Raw genomic sequence first — 26,370 nt, 5'->3', positions numbered from 1 at the left:
TAACCATTATCATTCATCCATCATGGTAGCCATGGATTCTGACCTTTCACAGAAATATAACACTTCATAACTAAAATGTTTAAACGAGGTTAAACTTAAAAGTAGTACGTTGATGCACCGCCTCCCCTTTCACACACTCAGACAGTCATCCCATTTAAAGATTCCATGAAGCTCAATGTTGATCTAGACATTCTGTAAGAGGTTCAATGGAAGGCTATTGCACCTGCAATCACTGTTCTACAGGACAGACTCAGCATGGCTTATAAGAAATCAGACTTATTTAAAATGGAGAGGACAGAGTTGTGATAGAGGGGGTTCAGATAGAAAGATTGTCACGAATGATATGTAGTAAAAAACAGTAAAACAAATGATGTAACGTACATGAAAACAGTGAAGGGGAACTTATTTTACACAGCAAGAATAAAACATTAAGAGGTCAAAATGCTTCTGAAATAATAACCAAAAAAAAAAAAAAAGTGTCTCATCAAACACAAGCAGCGATTCATGATTAAACTTGAGTACTAAACATACTCGCTGAGAAACCTAACTCTACTTTTAACTTTGCTTACTTTCACACTGCTTTTCCCAGTTTGGCTTCCTGTCACACACAGCAAACAGTAATCATACAATAACAGTAATATTATATTATAACATCTACCTGGAATTTTTATTTTGGTTTCGTTTAATGTAAACAGGAAGCTAGCTGCAGCTGTTAAGCTCGCACAGGCCACCCAGAACAATGGCACTCTCAAAGGGTCTAGTTCCTCAGCTCAAGCTCCTGGTCTCCTCTCACAATGGTAAACTTATCCACCTCTGAGTTTAAGCTTTGAAAATACATACTGTAGCTAAATAAAAATGTGGGCCAGATATATAACAGCTGTCATATCTTTAACCTTGATTTCCAAGAAAGGGATGCTAGTTAATTAGCTGATTGTATGCTAATAACAACCTAAGCAATAACTCTGTTACTAATGGAAAACAGCCAATACAAGAAATCTATACTGTAAGTCCTCCATTGTTAGATTTGTGCAACTGGAATTTTAATTAAACAGTGATGGGGTTTGAAATACACTTTTAAATGAAAGCCTTAAAAAGCCTGTATTGAAATGACAATGAACACAGTAAATGACACTTTTTAACTTTTTTGAGCTTCAGTGTATGAGATAATTGTTGAATAAATACTCCATTTAAGTCATTGAGCCTTGAAAATACAATTCATGTAATGAAGTTGCCATTAAGGGTGTACTATGTATTGAAGTCCATTTCCTCGTATTAATAGGCCATCATTGATTGTGCTGAGAATCCTTTAGTTCTTTGCTTTTAATTCAGGATATGCAAATATGGATAAACGGATAAATAATATATACAATATGCATAAACGGCTGCATCCTGGAACTTTTATATTTGAACTACAACCCATGAAGCAGCAATAACTGTCCTCATGTGTTGTCTTTGCAATACAGTATCTGTATATTAACTGAAATACTAGACAAGAACCAAAAGATATCCAAACTTGGTTCGCACCCCTGGAAGGTAATATTTTTGACTGATAATGACAAACGACCCTTCGTTTGCATTTAGTTCATGACTTGTCTCACAAACGAACCCAGCTCTGACATGATTTCCTGTTTCTGTGTTTGTTTTTTCAGGATGCACTCCAGTCAGGATGGCCACAGACACTGCCGCTCCCAGACCATGCCGATAATACGTGGAAAGAACGCTCTGTCAAACCCCAAGCTGTTACAAATGATAGACAGTGCAAATGCAGGATCCAGTAAGTTCTAGATCCCTGAATGGAATACCCCAAGGAATGTTTGTTGAGGCTGATTTTTTTAAAGCCCATTTTTTATTAATTAAAGCACTTTTTCAGTCACCTTCAGCTGTTTTAGAGAGGGTTAGAAATGCTCATGATTCAAAGCATTGTTTTTTGATAAACACAAAAATATTCATTAAAACAGTCCTTAAAGTCTTGTGAATGCAGTCCTAAGTCCAGAGCTGTATTCATTATTCATAATAGCTATTATGGGTTTTTAGCAACTTTTAGTATCTCCAATCAAATGACAAAACAATTTTGGAAATGTGCTACAAAACAAGTTGCTTAGAAACAAGTTGCTTAGAAACAAAACATTAAAATACCAAATATATATATATATATATATATATATATATATATATATATATATATATATATATATATATATATATCACTTTTGCTCAGTAGGTATTAAAAAGAAGAAATACATTATTCAAGATATTTTACAGAAAACATGGGTGAGAGTATCAAAATCCAAATATAGCTTCTTTACCACAGAAAGTATGTGTCTGGCAAGGTATGCCTTAGTAGATAATGCTAATGTGGTATCTTAAGAAAGCAAGAGAGTTTTGAAGAGCCCTTATCCAGCTGAGGGTTGATTGGTTTGTATACACAGAGATGTGTTTTCATCTCTGTTACATGGCCAGGTTTTTAATAACAAACAGTTGAACTGCATCTAACAAGCACCGTTATTTAACACTCACATAGTACTGTACTTGGACGTTTAAACACAGGACTGGGGAATGGAGACCACAGCAGAATTAACAAACCATGTAAACTGAAATGAGCCTAATCTGTCCCCAGCTGCGTGGATACCCTCCTTTAAACCGCTGTGTAACGAAATGCCTGGTGTGTTTGTTTTGTGCAGATGGCAATGTCGCTGAAACAGACACCTTAAACCCTACAGACATGGAGGCAAATGTTGCAACTGAAGTGTGCCTTACAGTCCTGGATATACTAGGTCTCTTCACTCAGCACCACAAGGTACGTGGAAGAAAACTGAGTGTGTATTTAGGAAGGGCTATCGAATGCAGGTAATTCATGGTAAAGTAGCTGTTTTTAACATGAGCCATAATCATGCTTTTACACCGATTTGTGTATTTTCCAAGGTTAGATCCTGTAGCTGAAAGAAATAATAAGGTGACCCTCACATTTTTTGCACTTTTGAAGTTACCAATGTATGGTGACATGGTTTAACGTAGGGTTAATTACAATTAAAGTTAATGGAAAGCTAGACAGTTGTAGAGCCTAATATCGCCGGTCTTAAAGGTATAAACATGATCTAACACGAACCGGTTTCTACCGTATGTTATATTCTAGTGTATTGAAGGCTGCCCTTCTTCCCAGTTCACTTTCTGCATGTTCTCCCTTTAGAAACAACTGCAGCAGGATGACGGCCAGAATCCGCTGATGAGAAAAGTTTTTGACACCTACCTTCTGTTCCTCCAAATTAATCAGTCGACAGCGGCTCTTAAACATGTCTTCGCAGCATTGAGATTATTCATTCACAAGGTGCGTACCTTCACTTGATGTACATCAAGATATCTTAATAGACAAAAAAGAGGCACATTCAAAAAACAGATGTCATTGCATGTAATACTACAATCTACCACTAGATGTCTCTATTTTGCCAACTCTAGTGAATATCTAGCCCTACATTTGCAACACCTATACATTTTGCATTTCTACCTTTTTGCTTGCAATGCGTGTGTCCAGAATTATCAGAACTGTAGCACCTCCTTCCTCATCTACCTAACCTGAGCACCCTAATTAAACTGCTCTAAACTGTAATTCAATATTTGTCCTGTTCTGTATTCTTCAGTTCCCCTCAGCCTTCTTCCAAGGCAAGGCGGATCTCTGTGGATCTTTGTGCTACGAGATCCTGAAGTGCTGCAACCACAGGTCCTGCTCAACACAAACAGAGGCCTCGGCTCTACTGTACTTCTTCATGAGGAAGAACTTTGAATTCACCAAAGGGAAGTCCATTGTGAGGTCTCACCTGCAGGTTAGTTACAAGAATTCAACAAGAAGGACCAATACAATGGAATCCATGGCAAAGAGACATTGGGTGTTCATCTTACTCTGTCACTGCGAGAATACACTTTGTGAACATGGTCTAATTGTCTCAAAGCACGGACATGCCTTATTTTAATGCGTGTTGCGCACCGTGTTTGCAACACTTTCATTTGTGTTTTGTGGTGCTGGATAGATGGCACAGAGGACTGATGTCCTATATTGATCCCCAGAGGTTCAGCACAGGCAGCCAGCTGTCACCTAGATGAACCTCATGCAAAGGGGGTGAGAGGCCAGTCCAGGCTCCATGCCTTCCATTGTTTGGGCTCTCTGAGAGCTCCATTAGTGCTGATTCCATGTGTTTGAACAGGTGGCAATAGAGGTGAAAGGCGCACATATTCCAGCCATATTCTGTCCTGCATCAGCCTAATCATGGCAGTGTAACTGCCAATTGATTTTCAATCAATGCTGTTTGAGAGACAAGTAACTGTTTTTTAAGAGATCATGGATTATATTGCTTAGTTGTTTGGTTGTCGTTTTATCAAATGAACCGACGTTTTACCTCTTTCAAAAAACAGGAGTAAATGGTTTGAAAATATGGCCCAGTATGTGTTATTAATCACCATTAATAACTATTTCTGCACTCTTGGATATTTAAAGTCACCAGCATATTTTACTTTTGGGTCCGTCTCTGATCAAGCCAACGCAAGGTGACATTTCTATAATGAGGTCAGTATAAAAATGACCATTAAGGGAGTGCTGGGTTAAATTGTTACTCCTTATCAAATATATGCAAATAAACAAACACACTGTTTCCTGGAGGAAGAAATGACTAGTACACCCTCCCCAAGTACACCCCCCAGTGGTTATTTCTATGTATTTATGCAATTTAAGAGTTAAAGTATTCCTTTAAGATATACTTCTCTTTACAAAACACCACCCACAATAATCTGATTGATCTATGAATAAGGCAGTTCAAGTCAATTCTTTTTAAGAGCTGGCAGTCTAATAATATATAATATTATTTTTATATAGCGCCTTTCATAGTGGACCAGCAATCCAAAGCGCTTTACAGAGGTAGGCTGAGAACTGTGCATTATGCAGTGTCACTTACAATAGGACATTGATTTAACATCTCATCCACAGGATGGAGCACAAGGAGGTTAAGTGACTTGCTCAGGGTCACACAGTGAGTCAGCCCTGGACTTTAACCACTGGATCACACTGCCTCCTATATGTTTATCTCTCTGTCTGGGGCCAGGGTTGAATTTCACACGCAATCCAGTGGCGTTATCTAGTGATCCCTGTTGTGTCTTTGACAGGCAAACAGTAATATCTCTCCTGTGCCTGTCTTATCTCTCCCCTCGTAGCTTATCAAAGCCGTGAGCCAGCTGATAGCTGACGCAGGGATCGGGGGATCACGCTTCCAGCAGTCTCTCGCCATCATCAATAACTTTGCAAATGGGGACGCACCTCTGAAAGTAAGAGTTTGTAAATGGGTTTTAAAATGGGTTTTACACCTACTTACTACCTGATTTCATCTCTTATTTTATTATACATCCAGAGCTATAAAGCACTCCATGGCAGAATATGTATTAATACTATATTCTATAAATATAAAAAAAATAGAAACATCTAGTCAAAACATTAGTCACAGAGTTTTTTAATATTTATTTTAGTACTGCAATATTTCTTACTTTACAGGTACTTCAATAATGAATTATGTATTTGGTGTAAGATAGATAACTTGATATACTTCACTTACTTCTTTATTTTAGACCCATAATACAGCAAAAGTATGTTCAGGCTACCATCAAGATATTTACTGTGTCATATACAAACTGAAAGGTTGATACGACTCAGAGTGGTATAATCAGACTGTACCAGTGTAGCTGATTATACAGGCACTGATTCATTGCGCCTCGCTGGGTAATAACATGCTTTTATGTCTCAGAGCACCTCGTTTCCAGCAGAGGTGAAGGACCTAACCAAGCGAATAAGAACCGTGCTGATGGCTACATCCCAGATGAAGGAGCATGAGAAGGACCCTGAGATGCTGGTAGACCTGCAGTACAGCTTAGCGAATTCGTACGCCAGCACGCCTGAGCTCCGGAGGACTTGGCTGGAGAGCATGGCAAAGATCCACGTCCGAAACGGAGATCTCTCAGAGGTAGGCTTGCTGAGTAGCAGGGCAGATGGTGCAGACTGTGGAGTATGGCAACTATTCCAACTCTACTCTCTACACTGGGACCACTTCCCACTTCTACCTCGTTCCAACTGTACAGCCACTTAGCTGTATTCGAATGGTGGATCCAGAGGTTATGGTTGTTTTTCTTTGTTTTCGTATCTTCATATATTACTGAATACAACTGAAATGCAATGACAGGCTGATTACATAAATAAGAGAGAGCAGTAATTTGGATCTTACGAGGAAGAGACTCGGCTTGAGATGGTGCAAGCCATGTTATTAGTCTTCTTCGTGTTTACCGATTGATGCAACATAATGATGGGAATCCTTAAACCCGCCCCTGGCCCTGCTCGGCTCTGAGATTCAGATGTGTTGTGAAGCCAGATTTTCACGGTTTGGTTCTCGCTCGGCTCAACAATTAACCATTGGAAAACTGCCTATACGGTGAAGACCCCAGGCCCTCATGGCTTGGCTGTGCCAGTGGAAAAGAGGTATAATGGTCAAGGTCTTGGTGTTAATATGGGGATCCAATCTTCACTGCTTGTTCAGTGCAGGTAGAGACATTTGATAGTCTTTGATAATCCTAGGTAACATGCTCAGTCAGCCTGTCCTGTGTATGTATTTTGTAGGAAAAAGTTAAAACAAAAAACACTTCCAGGATTGAGATCCATCTGAATATTTGATAAGCATTGATAAAATAAGATACAGCATTATTGCAAGTTATATTGCGATATCAGCTCTACTTTAATATGGGTAACTGCAGTTAAGAACAGCTATAGAATAGATGGATCTGTGTAATCTAATTAAAACAGTTCTAAACAGTGGCAGATGTTAATGTATAAACCTGGTTTTCTGCAGCCCTCATCCCACGTCTTTATGTATTTATTAATGTTTCAAAAGTAGATGAATCAGTAAATCCCCCTGAGGGAACCCTCCAGCAGGTTCTTATAGAGACTTAAAGAGGTATTAAAATTCAACCCACAGGCTAACAGAGTTCCTGTGAAATGGACCCCAATGGATTTCTAATTGTTTGTATTATTATTTCATAGGCTGCAATGTGTTACATCCATATCGCTGCTCTCATCGCCGAATACTTGAGAAGGAGAGGTAAGGATTGTAATCAGTTATATAAAGTCAGTTGTGTTGCTTAGAAGTGATGTTGTAAAGTATTGCTATCTTGACAGTAACATATTTTCAAAAAGGCTACATCACTGGGTGATTATCTTTATGAACTTACTAAATACAAATTATTAATTGATATGTGACCAAGAGGCCTCATCTACACCAAGGAAAACAGGGACACTCTTGTAATGCATTTCGAAAGGTGTGTGAAAGGTATGCAGTGTTTTGTGATGCAGACCAATTGAATTTAGTAATGTTATTTTTGGTTAACAGTATTTGTTTCATCCAGTTTAAAATAACTATTTAATCCTGATTTAAAGAACAACCTACATTTTTCCCCATATCAGCATGTTTCTTCAAATCATGTACATAGTTAACAGCATGTTCTAGCTTCTCTCAAGCACATTCAGTAAAATGTTGAACTCCTACCTCAACACAGGTTACTGGAAAGCAGAAAAGGCTCGGAACTCGAGTGTGTTCACAGAGGATGCAAATCTTATTAACTATAACCAATTACTAACCTCTCGAGATGGAGAATGTGAGTGTTTTAATACCGTGTAATAATGTAGAGCTTAACAAACATACGAGATGCAGTATTCCTTTGAAAAAAAGCACAATACAGTGTCTGTTAGAAAACGAAACATGCTGCCAAATGCAAAAGCATGATTTGAATGCTGTAAAATCCATAATGGGTCATATACATTAAGATTTGAATTTAAATAATACTGCATCTTTACTGTTTATGTTACAATAGCTTGATTTAGATGATATATTTTAGAAGCCTTAAGTTTTTGCTATAACATCACAAACCCTTTTTATTATGTAGCTAATGTTTGTATTTAGGTATAGTTAAATGGACTGTAAGAATGCAATACATTGATTACTTTTCAAACTGCACCACTGTGCCTCCCATGCGGACTATGGTAATGCACATATTTGGGGAGATTCTTTTATTCCCGGGGTTCTATTCATAAAAAGGCAGAGCATGTGTTTATTGTATTCATAAACAAACACTATCTGTATAGTAAATAGTGAATTGCATTTGTATAACAGTTTGCATTATGCATGCATTCACAAGATGTGCATAATATATTGAAAACATGAAAACACACACAGATTTGATCATTTGCAGATTCTCCTAACTTCGTATGGAGCATGGTGAAAAATCACGCTAGTTAGTGTAATTCCTATCTCTCTGCACTAAATGTCGTGTAGTTAATCTAGTAGATACAGCTGTGTGATTAGCCAGCAAGCCCAGCTGAGAAGCACTGGAGAATAGCATGAGTGTATAATTCAGATAAGATTCATTCTGTGTTTAAACTCTGGTTTACTTGTGGTCAGGGTTACCATATGACTCTATGTACACTAGGACAGTTTGGGACAGCTCAGGCTTTTCAGCTCACACCCAGTGCATTCTGGTAAGTGTAGTCCTGCTATGAAAGGCACCATAGAAGTTCAAATGTACCAGAATGCACTGCGATGTAAGTTGAAAATCCTGAACTGTACCAAACTGTCCTAGTGTACATGAAGCCATATGGCAACCCTGCTTGTGTTAGCCATCCCAAGATGCAAGATCACTATTAACACACTAAACAGCATCTGATGTTAAATGTTTGTTTTAGCTCGTTGTAGGGTCATTCTCTTCAGATAAATATGGGGTGCACTGACCATACGTCTTGCTAAACCAAGAATGCAGTCCACTGTCTATTGTATTTCAAAGGGTGATACAGTATGTGCATGTACTAGACACTGTTTCTTGATTCAGCTTCCTTCATAATGGGCTGGGCTGCGTTTCTGTGTATAACCCCCAATGTGAAAGAGGAAGGGGCCATGAAGGAGGACACAGGGATCCAGGACACTCCATATACAGAGGTAATGTACGCCTAGGGCAGGCATTCCACTCATTGTCATGTGAGTTCACTTTCAGTATTCACTCCTTCTTATTAGAATTCTGTTGTTTTTCAGATACAACCCAATACACGGGTTCAGATTCTGATATAAAACCGTATTGTTTCTTTTCCCTTTGCACTCGATGATGGGTCACACAGTATGTTGTACAGAGAGCTAGTGTGCATGCTATGCCGCTCGCTGGACTGTAGTTATCAATGAAAGAAACCTGGAATAGCTTGAAGATGAAATGCAGTGTTATCATTAGCTGTGGCAGCGTGGCCTGACTCTGCTTGCTGCCCTGCAGGACACTCTGGTGGAGCAGCTGGAGCTGTGTGGGGATTACCTGTGGAAAGCAGAAAGACACGAGCTCATCGCTGACGTGAACAAGCCTGTCATTGCGGTGTTTGAGAAGAGGCGAGACTTCAAAGTAAGTGCTTTCAAGAACCTTGTATTACTGCAGCCGAGTTAGACCTAGGCGGCGCTGGAAAGTAACTATAGGAGCTCCTGGCTCTCAGTGCCTAATATAGGTCACCTAATCGTTTCACTGTGGTTAGCAAAAGAACTGCATAGCAAACTCTGCAACGTTTTCAAAGGATAAGAAGTATTGAAATCTGACAAACTTCAGTGTACGCAGTATATTTTCATATACAGGGAAAATCTAGTATTGTTTGCAATGTTAAACTTGAAGACCCCTACAGAAGTAGGAACAGCTTTTGTTGCTCTCTCGCCACTGCTAATGGAAGTGATTTTTTTGTGTTTGTGTCCTCTTCACTTTACAGAGACTGTCAGAACTGTACTACGACATCCACCGATCATACCTCAAAGTCACTGAGGTTGTGAATTCAGAGAAGCGTCTGTTTGGCAGATACTACCGCGTTGCCTTTTATGGACAGGTATGGTGCTTCTTATATATAAAAACTATGAATATACTGCAAGTGTCCTACCCTTGTATGCAGGCTGACTGTTTAAGTTATGTTCCACTATTTACATCTTTTCTACTTCTTTTAAAACATTCCAGTAAAATGTGTTTGCCAAATATGTGATTTCGTAGAGTAAACTTTCTCCTTCTTCTTGGTTTTCACAAAGCCTCCTAGAAAAACATAAAGGAATTAAACTAATACTAATCATGTCTGTGTGTGCGATTGTGTGTGTTTTTGTGAATAAACTTTTGTTTATTTGAATTTAAGCTTGACAGGGATTGGAGTTAAAATCCCATCCCTGCAAATACAGGTGTGGAATGAGGCTGTTCCCCAAACTGGTTCATTGATTGCTAATTAGAGGGACGGCCAGCTGTATAACAGAGGAGCTGGGAAACAGCTCCCTGGGTAGTTGCGTTCAAGGCTGGACAGCAGCAGGAATAGCAGACACAGAGTTGGAACAAACAGACAAAACAACCAAAATAAAGTCACACATCCAAGCAACGTTACCACAGTGCGGTGGCAGGGAGCGCAACCTGCTACTCCCAGTCCATTCCCTCAACTACCCAGGGAGCTGTGTCCCATCCCTTCAAACTTAAATTCAAATAAATACAATGTTCTATACAAAAAACACACACAGTCGCACACAGACACTATATTTACATATTGACCCGTGCAAGATCCCTGCCCTGCCACAGATCCCTTTTAAATATGCCACATCGTGCAGGTATCCTAATCATGCCGGTAATGTTATTCTACTGCATCTGTATGTTATTCTGTATGTCATACTATTTCTCGGTAAGAATGTTCTTAATTAATTATTTGTGTGTGTGTGTGTGTGTGTGTGTGTGTGTGGTGTGTGTTGTGTGTGTGTGTGTGTGTGTGTGTGTGTGTGTTGTGTGTGTGTGTGTGTGTGTGTGTGTGTGTGTGGCATGAAGATGCTTGTGTTTTGGTTCAGAATTATTTTATTTTACATATACTGCAATTGAAGCTTATATAATGCAGTCATTTGCTCTTTTCTTCCTTTTTTCGTCTTATTCAAGGCTGTGGTAAGTTTTTCATTTCTCTAGCATATCTTTTCTTTGATTGCTTCATAACTATCCTAACGTGCTTCTGTATGTGCCGTGTATCGTTTTGTTGCTTATGTGAGAAGGTCCTGTTATGCAAGTCTTTTTTTGTTTATTTTAGCCAAAAAAAAAACTTACAGTACGGTGAAAACTAGACACAGTATACATTCCTGTGATATTTAATTACAATTTAAAATTCAGAACAGTGCTAATGATGCCAAAACCTAACACATACTGTTTTTTTCCTGGTTCTCCTGTTAATGATCCTGTACAGGTGTATTTGAAGGTAGTCCAGTGTTATTTAATACCTTGTAATTATCAGCCCTCACACCATATTCTGTTAATCCATTCCTGTGTCGGCCTCAGGTACATTATGTCATTGTCAAAATGGAACAAGTTCAATCATTTTAATCCATTATTACACCTGTGTAACTAATCTTTCTAAAATACAGTGCCTAATTGAACTGCCATAACCCTAATGTGTTCATCTGCTACCCACAATACAAGTATTGTAATATTTGAATTGCACAAACCTTGCAGATCTATGAATACTTGGAGGATTTTGATTGTGAGGTCTTTGTTCAATAGCAATGCAGTATGGAAGCCTCAAGAAACCAGTAATGAAGTTGCTCAGAGAATGTGTTAGATTGTTTTTGGTTTTTTTTCAAACAATACCTGTGTTTGCCACATGGTGACAGTATATACCAGGATGGGCATTGCTACAGTTTGTAGTATTTTAAAATATTGAAATGTTGTACTGTCCCTGCAGAAAATCTGCAGCATAAGCCATCAACATTACAAAAAAAAAAAATACAAAATATGTTTCGAATGTTGAAGTGTTCCTTGGTTATCGTGATGTTTAGAAATCCATATTTTGGGGTTGGATCTTTAATTGTCCGCCTGTAAGATGATGTTTTAGGGGTCTTTCTTACAGAATGTTGCATTGCAAATGGAAATAAAGAGTTCATTATTATCCCAAGGACCCAAAACATCCCAACAAACAAGAAACAAATCCATGTACAAGTTTAAAGTACAAGTTTATTTGATGCATAAATCATGGTTTGCATTAGTGCAATAGGTAGGAGATTGTTTTTCAAACATTTCTTTTCTTGAACAGGGATTCTTTGAAGAGGAGGAGAGCAAGGAGTTTATTTATAAAGAACCAAAGCTGACAGGCCTGTCAGAAATCTCTCAGAGGTTGCTGAAACTCTACTCGGATAAATTTGGAGCAGAACATGTCAAAATGATTCAGGATTCAAACAAGGTTTGTTGGCAACAGGAGTTGATGTTATATATAATAAAAACCATTTCTTTCATATGCAAGAGTGTGTATATGCGTGCCACTTTTTGCTAGCTGATAATTAACATGGTTAAATTGGCCTAGAGATAATGGTTGATGGTATTAAAAAAATGTGTGCTTATTATTATGCATATATGATGATGTAACATACTCACAAACAAATATATAAACAGCAACAATCCTGCCCAAAACGTTCAATGAATTGACAGGGGGCCAGATACCCAGGCGATGTGTTACATTCAGTGTAAAGAGTGCTTTTCAAAGAATCTGCCCTGCACAACTTGCATTAACAGTTAGATAGCTAACAGTACCACTGACATTACCATTTTAAGCTGGTTATACACATGCATTTCCCAAAGGACAGGCACAACAAAGGATGAATAACAGTGGACAGGAAATGAAAGGGAGCTACAGTGTTATAACACCCTTTATCACTGAAACTGGGGTTTGGGGTTTTTTTTTTGGCTGTTTGCAGGTCAATCCCAAAGATTTGGATTCAAAATATGCCTACATCCAAGTTACCTACGTGACTCCGTATTTCGACGAGAAGGAACTTCAGGAAAAAAGAACGGACTTTGAGAGACATCACAACATAAGGCGTTTCGTGTTTGAAACTCCATTCACACTGTCGGGAAAGAAACACGGAGATGTGGAGGAGCAATGCAAGAGGAGAACAATCTTAACAAGTACATGCTGCATCTATATCCTATTACTGCTATAATAGTAATGTAGGAACATTGTGCTGCACTTGGGTCTACCAATGAGAAGTCAGTATGAAAACAAGAAAACAAAATGTTATTTCTAAATCATTTCTCTGTGCGTGCGTGCTTGTGTGTGTGGGTCAGACACACCACAAAGCACTGTACATGTAGGAAACAAAATGAATTTATACTTAATTCAATATCAGTATCATGAACTCCCTGTTGATCTGCTCCTGAATTATTAAAGTAAGATCAGTGATAATAAGTCAAATGCTTTGTTCCCCTGCACTGCAGCCAGCTCTTCTTTCCCTTACGTGAAGAAACGGGTCCAGGTTACTGACCAGCAAAGCACAGAACTGAACCCCATTGAGGTGGCAATTGATGAAATGTCTAGGAAAGTGTCTGAGCTCAATCAGCTGTGCTACATGGATGAAGTGGACATGATCAGACTGCAGCTCAAACTGCAGGGAAGCGTCAGTGTCAAGGTGATTGCATTAAACAATGAGGCTGTTTAAAATGGATATGGATATATGGATAGGGGGTCATTATAATGATCTAACCCTATCCCTAGCCAGTAGCACCAAACAACATTATGCAGATAAGCAAGCTGCTATCGGTTTACAAAAGGAAAAAAAAAACATTTAACTTTTAAATTTGGATTGATTACTGTTAAGAATACAAGCCAATATCTACAAAAGAACGAGCTGAACACAAGTGAAAGTCTCTTATAATTTGCACATAACATTTAAATTGAGTTGAGTTGTAGTGGATTATTGTCAAGAAGCAATAATAGAAGTCTTGATGTTCAAGGGTTATTGACTCATGATAACTCTAATAGCCTCAATTAGCTTCATTTGTGTCCTTGAAGTATTCATTTTTGAATTTTTTCAAGTACTGCTCAAAGTTATATATGTATATACATATGCTCGATGATCACTTTTATCTTTTTTTTTATTACCTTTCAGGTAAATGCAGGACCTATGGCATATGCTCGAGCCTTCCTTGAAGAAAAGAATGCAAAAAAGTACCCTGACAACCAAGTAAAACTTCTGAAAGAAATTTTCAGGTAACAAGTGTTTTGGTATTCCTGCTAGTGCCTCACAGAGGGCCATATAAGTACATTACAGAGGTTTTCCCGTCTGCTATTTAAGAGAAAAAAAAATGTGTTGTTGCAATATACAGCCACCAGATGGTGCAGAGCACAAAAAAAAAGAATCAAAGATAACACCTTTAAAGGGAAGCAACATTGATAAAGATCCCTGGGGTGAGTTGCACAAACTAGATGTGAAAATATAGCTGTTGAACAAAAATGCAATGCTTGAGATGGGATTCATAGTTAAATGCTTGTTCGGTTCCACTTGATTTGTCACCCTTTCAGTGGAAGTGATCATACTGTTGTGTATTTATGAGTCTATAAACCATTGATTACAATTTCTTATCTAGAAAAGCAATACATGTGTAGGCATAGGCTGCAGTGTCTAAGGGTTTCTTATGGATCTCTTCCCCTCGTCTCAGGCAATTTGCAGAAGCGTGCGGGCATGCTCTGGAAGTGAACGAGCGCCTGATCAAAGAGGATCAGCTGGAATACCAGGAGGAGATGAAGGCTCATTATCGGGACATGTTGAGTGAGCTCTCCACCGTCATGAATGAACAGGTTGGCTTGTCCCACTTATTGCTCACTTATAGGATTTCAGGACAGCTACCAGTTTCAATGAGTCTGAATGCGGATGTTGCATGAAGACTGGTCTGCCTAGCCATTGGACAAGGAAACCAAGACACACAGCTTCTTAGAATTACTGTAATGGATGCTATTTCAGTTGGGACAACTCTTGTCATTTTAGAACGGGTATCATAGCATTTTGACTTGCTTGGGTTTGGGTATACTTGGTGCAACCTTGAAGTTTTGATTGACATCCCTGAGCACTGAGAGATGCTTGACTTTTGGTGATGGTTGCAAGGAGTTTCATGTCCATCAAATCCTATTTGCAGGAGTATTTAGAGTTTCCCTCTTGAACCTTTGAATTAGTTGACATTCTGCTTATCCACTAGTCCTTCTGAATTGTGGTTTGGACAGATTCACAGATTCAGTTTCTGGTGGAGACCTGCTTGAGTGCTTGCTGTGGTGAATGACCAGATTGTTGCACAACTTTAGCTGCTTGCTGACTTTGACGTGTGAGCTCTGAAATCGTCTGACTTTAACTGGAGTTTATAATTGTGGGGGGAAGTCAATCTCCTCTTTTCCAATCTGCTGTTCATTTGTTTCTTTCCTAGCTTCATTATGGCACAATTTCTTCCAGCTTCTGCTCCTCTTTATCTAATATGTCACTCGCAACTGTTTCCAAAACTGGTACGTCACATTTCCTTGTTTGCAATTCTTTTATTCTTACTGCTTTGTATTGCTGTCAAATAATAATGTGTTCTTTCTTTTTATCTAGCATTTTCTGACACTGCATCAGATAATTATCTGGAAAGCATGATTTTATATAAAAAGCTTAAATGTTATTTAAACTAATATATAGTATGAAATATATTAAACTGTCCATTGCATCTTTATCAGAATGATTTGTTTCAATGTGGATGAAATAGACAGGATAGCAAAATCAATTTCTATCAGAATTCAGTAAATGGAGTTCAGGTTGCCTGAGCTACTGTGGAATTCATATGGTATTAAGCCTAATGAGAATGTAGATAACTGAATTGACTGCACAGAGAGACTCCTGCATCGGGTTGTGGTTTGAGCATGACTTGATGATCTCAATTTGTAGATCAATAGGATTATAACATCAAACTGGAAACTTGAAGATTTACACATTAATTGCATTGTAATAACATTGTAATTATATGTAAGTACACATGTATTTACTAAGTGACTACTATGTAAATTTATTTAGCAGATGCCTTTATCCAAGGCAACTTACAGAGACTAGGGTGTGTGAACTATGCATCAGCTGCAGAGTCACTTACAATTATGTCTCACCCGAAAGACGAAGCACAAGGAGGTTAAGTGACTTGCTCAGGGTCACACAATGAGTCAGTGGCTAAGGTGGGATTTGAACCAGGGACCTCCTGGTTACAAGCCCTTTTCTTTAACCACTGGACCACACAGCCTCCTTAAATGCACAGTAATTAGAGACGCTTAATGTAAAGTGTTACCAAAGTTTCTCATACTAGTACTCAGAATTGTATATTTTAAATATTCAATCTTCCCCTTAGTTTATATGCACCTAGTACTTGCACGGATTGATTTTAAATTTGATTCACAGTTGATGCTGTGATGTAGCAACAGGCATCTACGGTGTGATAGAAGCTGATTGGCTGATGGGGCTGAATTGTTTTCTAATTCTGCATTTGATTGAGTTTCTTTTTCATTTAAGATTGTGTACAGGGAGGACACAGCAAAGCATCAAGGATTGGAGCGGCATCACGTCTTTCGAGCAATCAGTAAAACAGCTGCCTCAGGCCAGCAAGGCACTGCAGAAACCTCCAAGACAGAGTGACCATGACCCAGTAGAGGAGGATCGTTACACCTGTACAGTATTATCAGAAAAACAAAAAAACTGACCTTTATCAACTGGAAGAGAGGCAGGAAAACCCTGTCACATATTGAAGAACACGGCTGTTATGTAATTGAATTCTATATGCCAGTCTGGTTTCAGTGCCAAGTCAGTGTCTGCACTCCACTCCCCCCCTCGCTTAACCAAGCTGGGTGTGTGCTATGAATGCATAGCATCAGAGTATTGTATCTTAACACCAACAATCCCAGCATAGAGATTTTAAAAGGAAAGTGAATGTTTTATAACATATATTTGATTGTTTTTATTTACTATTTTAAGTGTAAATAAGAATTAATATTTAAAAAAAGATATTTTGTTTTCTTTCATTTCTTTTTTTTTATAAATAGGTTTTGTGACAATAAAAAATGAACGAAGGTACTAAAGTTTTATGTATAACATTCAAATAAATTTTGTTAAATTGTCCACACAAATAATTGCGTTCTGTTTCCCCTGTTTTTGCACCTATAAGTTGAATACATCTAGACATTTTTATTAAAAGGGTATACAACAGAACATACAAAATACATGGAAAAACTTTCATACACACCCATAGAGAGAATGTTATAAATAAAATATATTTTCATCCCCCCATGAAAGAAAATAAAATTGTGATACTGTCAGTATCAATATATTTTCTATTCTCTTTGCCATCATTCTAGTACACAGTGATACCCATACAGATTGGTGTAGTGTCAAACAGGGGAATAGTGTTCAAATTATTATTTATTTCTTAACAGATGCCCTTATCCAGGGTGACTTACAATTGAAACAAGATACCCCATTATTTTTACATACAATTACATTATTTTTTTACATTCAATTACCCATTTATACAGTTTGGTTTTTATTGGAGCAATCTAGGTAAAGTATCTTGCTCAATGGTACAGCAGCAGTGTCCCCCACCTGGGATTGAACCCACGACCCTCCAGTCAAGAATCCAGAACCCTAACCACTACTCCACACTGCTGTACTTATCAGCACCACTATATATTTTAACACATTGACACAGGGTTTGTGAAAACCGCTTCTAGTGAACCCTATGCATTGGAAATAGATCAGATGGTAAGAGAACTGGCATTCACAGTTAAGAATAGAGAAGAAAAAAAATACATTTGAAATCTCTTCACGGTGTGTTGATCCAGTGACAGCACTATTCAAAGGGAAGATGAATGGTCTGTTTCAGCTCCTGCTGAGCAGCTGAAACTCACCTCAAAGCACTTCACCAGTACAGAGACATCACCTGTAGCTGCTCACCAGCCTCACAGAGTACCGTAAGTGCCTGTAGATCAACAGGGTGGAGTGTAATTAGAGAACGGCACAACAGACACTCAATGTAAGGTTATTTCTTTGATAGGTTTTAGGCAGTACATGTTCCATTGCTATTTTTTTTTAAACTCATGTTAAACCAATATAGTGTATAGTGTGAATAAATGTGATACAACAATCAATGACCTGTAAGGTTAATGAAGGGTTAGACACATATTATGAGCATGCAGTGCTCAGCACAGCTGCAAGGTAAGCAGTGAAGGCAGGATGTTTACAACCTGGGATATGGAAGGAACAATGAAGTGACTGGGGTGTGGCTTGACTGAGTGGGGTGTGGGGACTTGACTTACCTTGCTTGGAACACTGCTGACACAATGAAACTAAGCTAGAAAAACCAGGGGTAGCATCACACACATGTTTAGGCAATATATAGAAGACAAGCACTTGAGTGTGCATTTAAGAAGCATCCTCCATGAACACACCAGTGCCAATGCCCACCCAGAGATTAGGTAACTAACTATTGCTTGATTTCTGCTAATAACTAGTGGCCTCATTAGTGTGTTTAATGATAATGATTAAGCTGTAAAAGCAGGAGTTTCAATAATTGGAATCAATGAAAGAAACGTTCAATTCTGCTTAAATCCTTGTTGCGTGTGCTCCTTCACACACACACACACATACAAAATGTAGTTTCCTTACAGCCCCTTCTGCAAACCAGACTTCAATCATCATTAAATGGATTGGTGTCAGACAGTAAAACACTGGTAGGAAGTTCATTCAAAATCCTAAATTACCAGTTTGACACGGCAGCAGGAGAAAAGCCAACTGTTATCAATTAAAAAGACAATGTGCAATTTTCTCATCAAACATGTCACACGAAACGTCCTATTAGATCTCATCAGCATGGCGTAGCTCAGCTCTAACCACTGGAATTGTTCCCAGGAGTGCAAACTGTAGAGAAGGAGCATCTGCTGCTCATTGAAGTGTGTGTAGAAGCTCCTTGTTTGGACACTGTTATGTAGATAAGAACAGATCAAATACTATATGATATCATAGTCCTTAACATTGCCTTCCCGGAGTCACCCCACAGGTTAGTATCAGGCACCCCTCATGCTTGTGTGAGCTGTTGTGAACAGCTACAGTCTATAATGCTGGAAGCAATTGAGGAATTGAGGTAATTGACAATGGATTTAGCCATGCAACACCAAATCCAGGTTTTCAAAGACCAGTTAGTCTACTTGCTGGGGGTGGGGGGGTGGGGGGGTGGTTGGCTGCTTTTGCTCCAATGCAAAATGTTTTGTTGTTGTTGTTGTTTAAAGGAATGTGCAACTGAGGAACATTTAAGGGCATTTGATTTGTTTTGCACCTGAACACAAGCTTAAAATATCCAGACTCGTTCTGCTTTCGAGAACAGCCACCTCCAAAGGTGTTAATGGAAGCTAAGTTATGCAGTTATTTATTTATTTATTATTTTGTCTTTATGTTGTTACTCATTGGGTGCACCATAATTTATCACCTACTGCATTTGTTTCTGCACTTGTTTCCTTTGAGCAAAATGCATTTGAAATAATTCACGTAATTCATTTAAAGCAAATGTTTCAGAGACTGTGGGCTTGTTCAATCCTTGCTTCAAGATTGAACGAAGAGCTTGATACAGAAAACAGAAACCGAACATTTAAATTAGGACAGAAAATATATTGCAATTGCAACTGTATAAAGACTTAGAAACAGAATTGTGCCTAACAGAATTTGGCAAATACATATTTCAGTTTCTGAAGTTTTATTTATTTAGCATTCAAGGTTGGGCAACATTCTGTATAAACTATGCTGAAATCCTCTATTACTTTCAACTCTCAATCATACCAACTATAAGAAACCAGTACATGATAAAACTTTTAAAACAGATACAACATTAATTTGCCAAGGTATTGTAACAGCTCCAAGATCTATGTAATTGTTTCATCTCTTTCCACCACAATGCTGTTTTCTTGTCTTTTGTTAAATGTCCATTTGTATTCATGTTTGCAGGAACAATTTGACCAGATTTAGAAGCTTCTGAAATGAAAATCTACTGATGTGCGCTTCCCCAGCTGTGCCGGGCACACAGTTAATTTCCTTTCCATTTGTGCGGCGACAACGCAAGCACATCAGCGTAATTATAGATAATTGCTCATCCCGTCACAACCACAATAGAGAGAACTGTGTGAAGTGTCTGTGTGCAATGGAAACCGGGCCTTACAATCATATCAGCTTAAGGGAAATTAGACAACAAAAGATGTGCTCATTCTGTTCAATGAAACAACAGAGAAAGAACCTGCTCTCCCTTAGAAACTATTTGAAGAATATTGGAATTCATGCAATGTACAGTGCCTTGCGAAAGTATTCGGCCCCCTTGAACTTTGCGACCTTTTGCCACATTTCAGGCTTCAAACATAAAGATATGAAACTGTAATTTTTTGTGAAGAATCAACAACAAGTGGGATACAATCATGAAGTGGAACGAAATTTATTGGATATTTCAAACTTTTTTAACAAATAAAAAACTGAAAAATTGGTCGTGCAAAATTATTCAGCCCCCTTAAGTTAATACTTTGTAGCGCCACCTTTTGCTGCGATTACAGCTGTAAGTCGCTTGGGGTATGTCTCTATCAGTTTTGCACATCGAGAGACTGAAATTTTTGCCCATTCCTCCTTGCAAAACAGCTCGAGCTCAGTGAGGTTGGATGGAGAGCATTTGTGAACAGCAGTTTTCAGTTCTTTCCACAGATTCTCGATTGGATTCAGGTCTGGACTTTGACTTGGCCATTCTAACACCTGGATATGTTTATTTGTGAACCATTCCATTGTAGATTTTGCTTTATGTTTTGGATCATTGTCTTGTTGGAAGACAAATCTCCGTCCCAGTCTCAGGTCTTTTGCAGACTCCATCAGGTTTTCTTCCAGAATGGTCCTGTATTTGGCTCCATCCATCTTCCCATCAATTTTAACCATCTTCCCTGTCCTGCTGAAGAAAAGCAGGCCCAAACCATGATGCTGCCACCACCATGTTTGACAGTGGGGATGGTGTGTTCAGGGTGATGAGCTGTGTTGCTTTTACGCCAAACATAACGTTTTGCATTGTTGCCAAAAAGTTCGATTTTGGTTTCATCTGACCAGAGCACCTTCTTCCACATGTTTGGTGTGTCTCCCAGGTGGCTTGTGGCAAACTGTAAACGACACTTTTTATGGATATCTTTAAGAAATGGCTTTCTTCTTGCCACTCTTCCATAAAGGCCAGATTTGTGCAGTATACGACTGATTGTTGTCCTATGGACAGAGTCTCCCACCTCAGCTGTAGATCTCTGCAGTTCATCCAGAGTGATCATGGGCCTCTTGGCTGCATCTCTGATCAGTCTTCTCCTTGTATGAGCTGAAAGTTTAGAGGGACGGCCAGGTCTTGGTAGATTTGCAGTGGTCTGATACTCCTTCCATTTCAATATTATCGCTTGCACAGTGCTCCTTGGGATGTTTAAAGCTTGGGAAATCTTTTTGTATCCAAATCCGGCTTTAAACTTCTCCACAACAGTATCTCGGACCTGCCTGGTGTGTTCCTTGTTCTTCATGATGCTCTCTGCGCTTTAAACGGACCTCTGAGACTATCACAGTGCAGGTGCATTTATACGGAGACTTGATTACACACAGGTGGATTCTATTTATCATCATTAGTCATTTAGGTCAACATTGGATCATTCAGAGATCCTCACTGAACTTCTGGAGAGAGTTTGCTGCACTGAAAGTAAAGGGGCTGAATAATTTTGCACGCCCAATTTTTCAGTTTTTTATTTGTTAAAAAAGATTGAAATATCCAATAAATTTCGTTCCACTTCATGATTGTGTCCCACTTGTTGTTGATTCTTCACAAAAAATTACAGTTTCATATCTTTATGTTTGAAGCCTGAAATGTGGCAAAAGGTCGCAAAGTTCAAGGGGGCCGAATACTTTCGCAAGGCACTGTATATGTGTGTATGTATGGAGGGCCTGTTTCTGCATGGAAGTCCTGTCCAGTCCTTTTAATATCACTTCAAAGTCATTGAGCATCAATGGTGACAATAAAGGGATTTGACTTGACCACGAGTTCCACAATAATTCAAATCCTCTATAACTGTACAATACTGTTTGACAGTCTATTACTCACTACATATACAACTCATGAACAGGCAACACTTACAAATAAAATGTTCTAGATATACACATTGTAGTGTTCTGTTAGCTACAGTGTGTGCAACCAAGCCTTATATTCAGAACATTTCAATACTGGACTTACAGAAAAATCCATTAGTCTTATGCTTTTATATTCAAAAGTGATTTTAAGTTGAATGGAAATCAAGTGAATGATATTACCTGGAGTGTGACAATAGGAAAGTTGGACCTTGTCCCTATTAACTTTGTATTCTGGTCGGTACAATGGTGATTATAAGCAGAGGGTGACATTAACATGAGTTAAGGGTGTACTGAATATAACAGAATAGAAAAAGCATGTGTGTGTTCTGGGATCTCCATTTTTTTTTAACTATAAACACCTTGGTCCTTTTTTTAAATCTTCAGGAATTAAAAAAAGCAACAAAAGCCAACATCAAAGTTGCGTGATGAAAGTAAGTGTGTTCATTCTTTTCCATCAAAGACTTGCAGATCATGATTCTTTTCAGCGAGTAACTTAAAACAAAGCTGCGTGAAAATGAAATCTGCTTAACAAATTACTGACCTTATAAAAGTCATGCTGTGTTAGTAAAGCTTTTCATGCTGTGCCTTGATTCATTGATTGGTAAATAAACCATGTACACCTGTGTAATTGTGTTTGTGATTGCAATTGAACCATATAATTAAACAATTACAGCTCAATTGTTTATTTATTTGTCATATGATCATTATTCTTGTATTTTCAACCACTTTTTGTGGCCCCATTTGTTCAAAAAAAAGTTATACAGTATGTTTCTGTATCATTATTGCAGGGTTATTTAGAAGAAATAGAGTAAACATGTTAATGTAATTAGTTGTTACTTTTTAGTATAATTGTAATTGAACAAATGGCATTCTAACTGTAATTGTAACTGCAGTTATAATATACTCCAGGTCTGGCTTGATTACAAAAATCTGATTCCCTGGTCAAAATAAAGCATGTCACAATGAAGCTCCAATGTCAGGGTGGCGGCTCCTGAGAAATTCACAATGTGGGTATCTTTGTGGTTTGGTTCTGGGTATTTGTAGATATGCTGTTGAACAGAGATACACTTTCCAGATAGAATTGTTATTCCCCAAAATAATGTAACACGTGTTGATCATGATCAGCCAATTGTTGAACTCAACATGCAGTTTATTTATTGTCAAATGTCAAATTTGAATATGTTGTATTTGTTTTCATAGTATATAGAAACTGGATATTTTACAAACACGACACTCTTTGCCATTGTTTAATTTTTACTGGTACATACTTAATGGAATACTATATTTTGTGTGCTACGTTGATGGAAAAGCAAAAATAATTACACTGTGGTGAAACACCTGGGTTCATAATGGAAATAAAATCAAACACAGCTGTTGTTTAAAAACAAATAATGAGCTGTCATCTAAACCATCATCATGAAAACATGTCCAGTTCTCTGTACTGGACAGGCCACTATAGAGGAGAGGAGAACAACGAAATGTTACTAAAGTATACAAAACACACCTGATATAAAACTAAGGAGACTTTGAAAATACAGGCCAACCTAATGTTAACTGTGTCTCACTGGTTAATGTTAACCCACAGTGATTCACTCAATACAACAATCAGTCAGTTTAATACGAATGCTTTATTACACTTAAGAATTAATAAGCAACATGAAAAAGGCATTAATGCAAATAATTATCAATTTTGGAAACAACAGAGTGTGAAATCTTAATTTTTTTTTTCTGGTCTAACAAAGGATCTATAAACAAGCCTATTTATACCTAACCTGTGGTTCCATCCCTGTGGTTCCATCATTCTTCATCAATTCTTTCTTTCGGAACTGTTCTCCAGTACAGCTTGGTATCCTCTTGGTCCTTCTAATGAACATCCTCACAATTCCTGCATTTGACAGCCCCCCCCCCCCCCCCCCCCCGTTAAGATATATTACTACAAGAGACAACCTCCATGTATCACACCCAAACAAGGAATGTGTCCTTATCAGTAACTTTTCACATGTTCGCCTTTACATTGAGTTAAAGAAAATACTCATATAAAATAGAAAAAAAATACAACAAAACAACACCTTACCTTCTAACAGGAAACACAAGAGGGAAAAAAACATCTCCATTTTCAGGTCATCTGTATGCACCAGGCTGACAAAATAAGAAGAATGCCTCAGACTCAAAGCTGGAGGATTTCAATAGAATTGTGGCATGTGATGTTTTTCAATAAATTTCACTGTCACTTAAATTGAGTAACGCTTTACTTTGTTACCAGAAAACTAGAAATCTTCCTGTTACATAAATGACAATAAGAACAACCAGCATGAATAATACTAATGTATTTCATAAAACCCATCCATTGAGCGATTCATTACAAGCCTCTGTGCAATTTCAAAATATATACAAGCACATATTTGAGTATTGGAGATACAAGCACGATTCTTTAGCCCAAGCTATTTCAAAGAGCAGGGCAGATTTAAACTGGTTTCTGATTCAGAGTATGATTTCCACTTCAAAGTCAAGAGAGGAGAACAAAGTCAGTGACTAAATTCAGTTTGGATTCAGCAGTTCAAGTGAGAGCAGAGAGCCCAAAGCAACACTATGCACGCAGTTCTGGAAAAGAAAATGCAGAGCCTTTCATCACTGTCAATAACAGCATAAAATAAGAGATGGAGGCTGAAACTCAAACGTTGTAAAATGCTCAAGTAAATGTTAAGAATCGGGGTTATAACAATGTGCCAGGGGTACTGTAAGTGAAATTTCACTTTAAAAACAAGTGCATCAGAACTGGAATACTGGACACTGGCTTTTATGAAGAACCAACATGCAATAACACTTGTAGGCCAGTTACATGAGATACAAAACCTTAAAACCTCTGCATCACAGCTGCCACATTTGCCTCCTTAAAATCAATTCATACAGGATATATAAAGTATGTATAAAGCGGCTAATCTTGACAAGACAAGGAGCAGACAAGGGGACAATGTAATTGTACACATCTAGGTATGCAAATATATATTGTACTTCAAAACGAAAGCCCAGCTGCCTACATGCAGCACCCTTTCTTAAACACACAGGAAGTAGCCAGTTTGGTTTTCCAGTTTTAGAAAAGGATCATCCCTTGTCCAAAGAGGTTTCCACATTCTGGAATCTAGCTCTGCTCCAGTAATTCACATTCCAAGTTTGTTTTGCAATATACTCCTCATCCATTTATACATTACATTTTCATTTAAGTCTCATTCTGAAACAGGCTGTTTCAGCACAGAAGCATATGTCAGGAAAAAAATATGCCATCATCTTGTTGACAAGGCTGCCGAGACCGCCATCACAATTAGGTTGCCCTTCAACCATGAAGAATAGGATTTTAATGAAAGCAGATTTTCTCTTACAAATAGAGAAAGACATGATACCCAGTTTATTCCTTCTTTTCATTTAAATCCGTAGGATTTGTGTGATAATTTTCATTTCAACTATGCCTACGTAATCATTTTTTATTTATGTATTTAGTTTGTATTACGTTTTATATACGTTTTAACATCCCTGACAAATGTTTACCCTGAGGGGACTACAGTATCATATTATGAATATGATGGCTGTATACTTTACAATCAACCAGGACAGCTGGATAAAGTTGCACTATGCCACTTTCATTTCCCTAAGAGATGTGCACATGTGGCGCATACTGATGTTAAAATATCGCCTTCATCTTTATTTCATTGCATCCAGCATTTAGGAAATGATGACGGTTAATAGCTAGATTTTCTAGTATAGCTTTTGAAAAACAGACCTGCTTTACCTGTCGCCTTACCATGTGTGGTTGTTATGAATTCCCATATCTAACTGTTTCCATTGATACATAAAGATCACTGAATGTGTAGTTGTCGTAATCACAGCATATTTGTGGAGGGGCTTTGAAAATTAACAAAGGAGTAAGCCACAGTAGTCACCTAATTGATACCATATGTTTGCCTATTTACTGTAGTTTTTGGCTTTTACTTTTCTCGATATTCAAGCTCAATCTGCCACTTTTTCTCCATCTCAAACCATTTTCTTTAACAGGGGAAAAAAGGACTTTACTGTTTTGTAGAAAATACAACCCCAGAATTGTAATCCAGCCCACGGAATTCAATTTCCCAGCTGCCTATATCCAGTACATCAAATTGAAATTATAATTGGGACTGCTCATATCAAAGGCTCAGGTTCCTATGCCCACTGACAAACCTGTATTCCTTGCTTGTAAACCTCCTGTGAATGTTGAATCATTCCCAGCCGTGTTGGGAGCTGTGCAATACATGCTTGGGTATAAAAGCCCTTGTAAAGCCATGCATCTCTGTTTATTACAGGGTCACCC

The 26,370-nt window shown here is 38.2% G+C and overlaps 1 protein-coding gene across 12 annotated transcripts in view; it reads left to right on the top strand.

Moving 5' to 3' along the window:
• LOC117416685 (dedicator of cytokinesis protein 10-like) overlaps positions 1-17,018 on the top strand; it is an 88,120-nt gene extending 71,102 nt beyond the window's left edge. For 7 of the 12 annotated variants that reach the window (XM_059034359.1, XM_059034364.1, XM_059034357.1 and 4 more), the window contains exons 39-57: positions 696-797; positions 1,650-1,774; positions 2,682-2,797; positions 3,188-3,325; positions 3,636-3,818; positions 5,197-5,307; positions 5,781-5,996; positions 7,064-7,121; positions 7,576-7,674; positions 8,902-9,008; positions 9,331-9,453; positions 9,806-9,919; positions 12,128-12,274; positions 12,786-12,996; positions 13,306-13,496; positions 13,977-14,077; positions 14,527-14,665; positions 15,283-15,358; positions 16,386-17,018. In XM_059034359.1, coding sequence (XP_058890342.1) covers positions 696-797; positions 1,650-1,774; positions 2,682-2,797; positions 3,188-3,325; positions 3,636-3,818; positions 5,197-5,307; positions 5,781-5,996; positions 7,064-7,121; positions 7,576-7,674; positions 8,902-9,008; positions 9,331-9,453; positions 9,806-9,919; positions 12,128-12,274; positions 12,786-12,996; positions 13,306-13,496; positions 13,977-14,077; positions 14,527-14,665; positions 15,283-15,358; positions 16,386-16,456 — 2,428 coding nt within the window. In that variant the 3' untranslated portion in view covers positions 16,457-17,018. The remainder of the gene's footprint in view (positions 1-695; positions 798-1,649; positions 1,775-2,681; positions 2,798-3,187; positions 3,326-3,635; positions 3,819-5,196; positions 5,308-5,780; positions 5,997-7,063; positions 7,122-7,575; positions 7,675-8,901; positions 9,009-9,330; positions 9,454-9,805; positions 9,920-12,127; positions 12,275-12,785; positions 12,997-13,305; positions 13,497-13,976; positions 14,078-14,526; positions 14,666-15,282; positions 15,359-16,385) is intronic. The other 5 variants (XM_059034367.1, XM_059034361.1, XM_059034366.1 and 2 more) reach the window with 3 other exon arrangements.
• Positions 17,019-26,370: the final 9,352 nt, after the last annotated feature.

Source organism: Acipenser ruthenus, chromosome 12 (assembly GCF_902713425.1).
Source record: "Acipenser ruthenus chromosome 12, fAciRut3.2 maternal haplotype, whole genome shotgun sequence".
In the NCBI taxonomy this organism is placed as follows: Eukaryota; Metazoa; Chordata; class Actinopteri; order Acipenseriformes; family Acipenseridae; genus Acipenser; species Acipenser ruthenus.
This window is presented reverse-complemented; position numbering and strand designations above follow the sequence as displayed.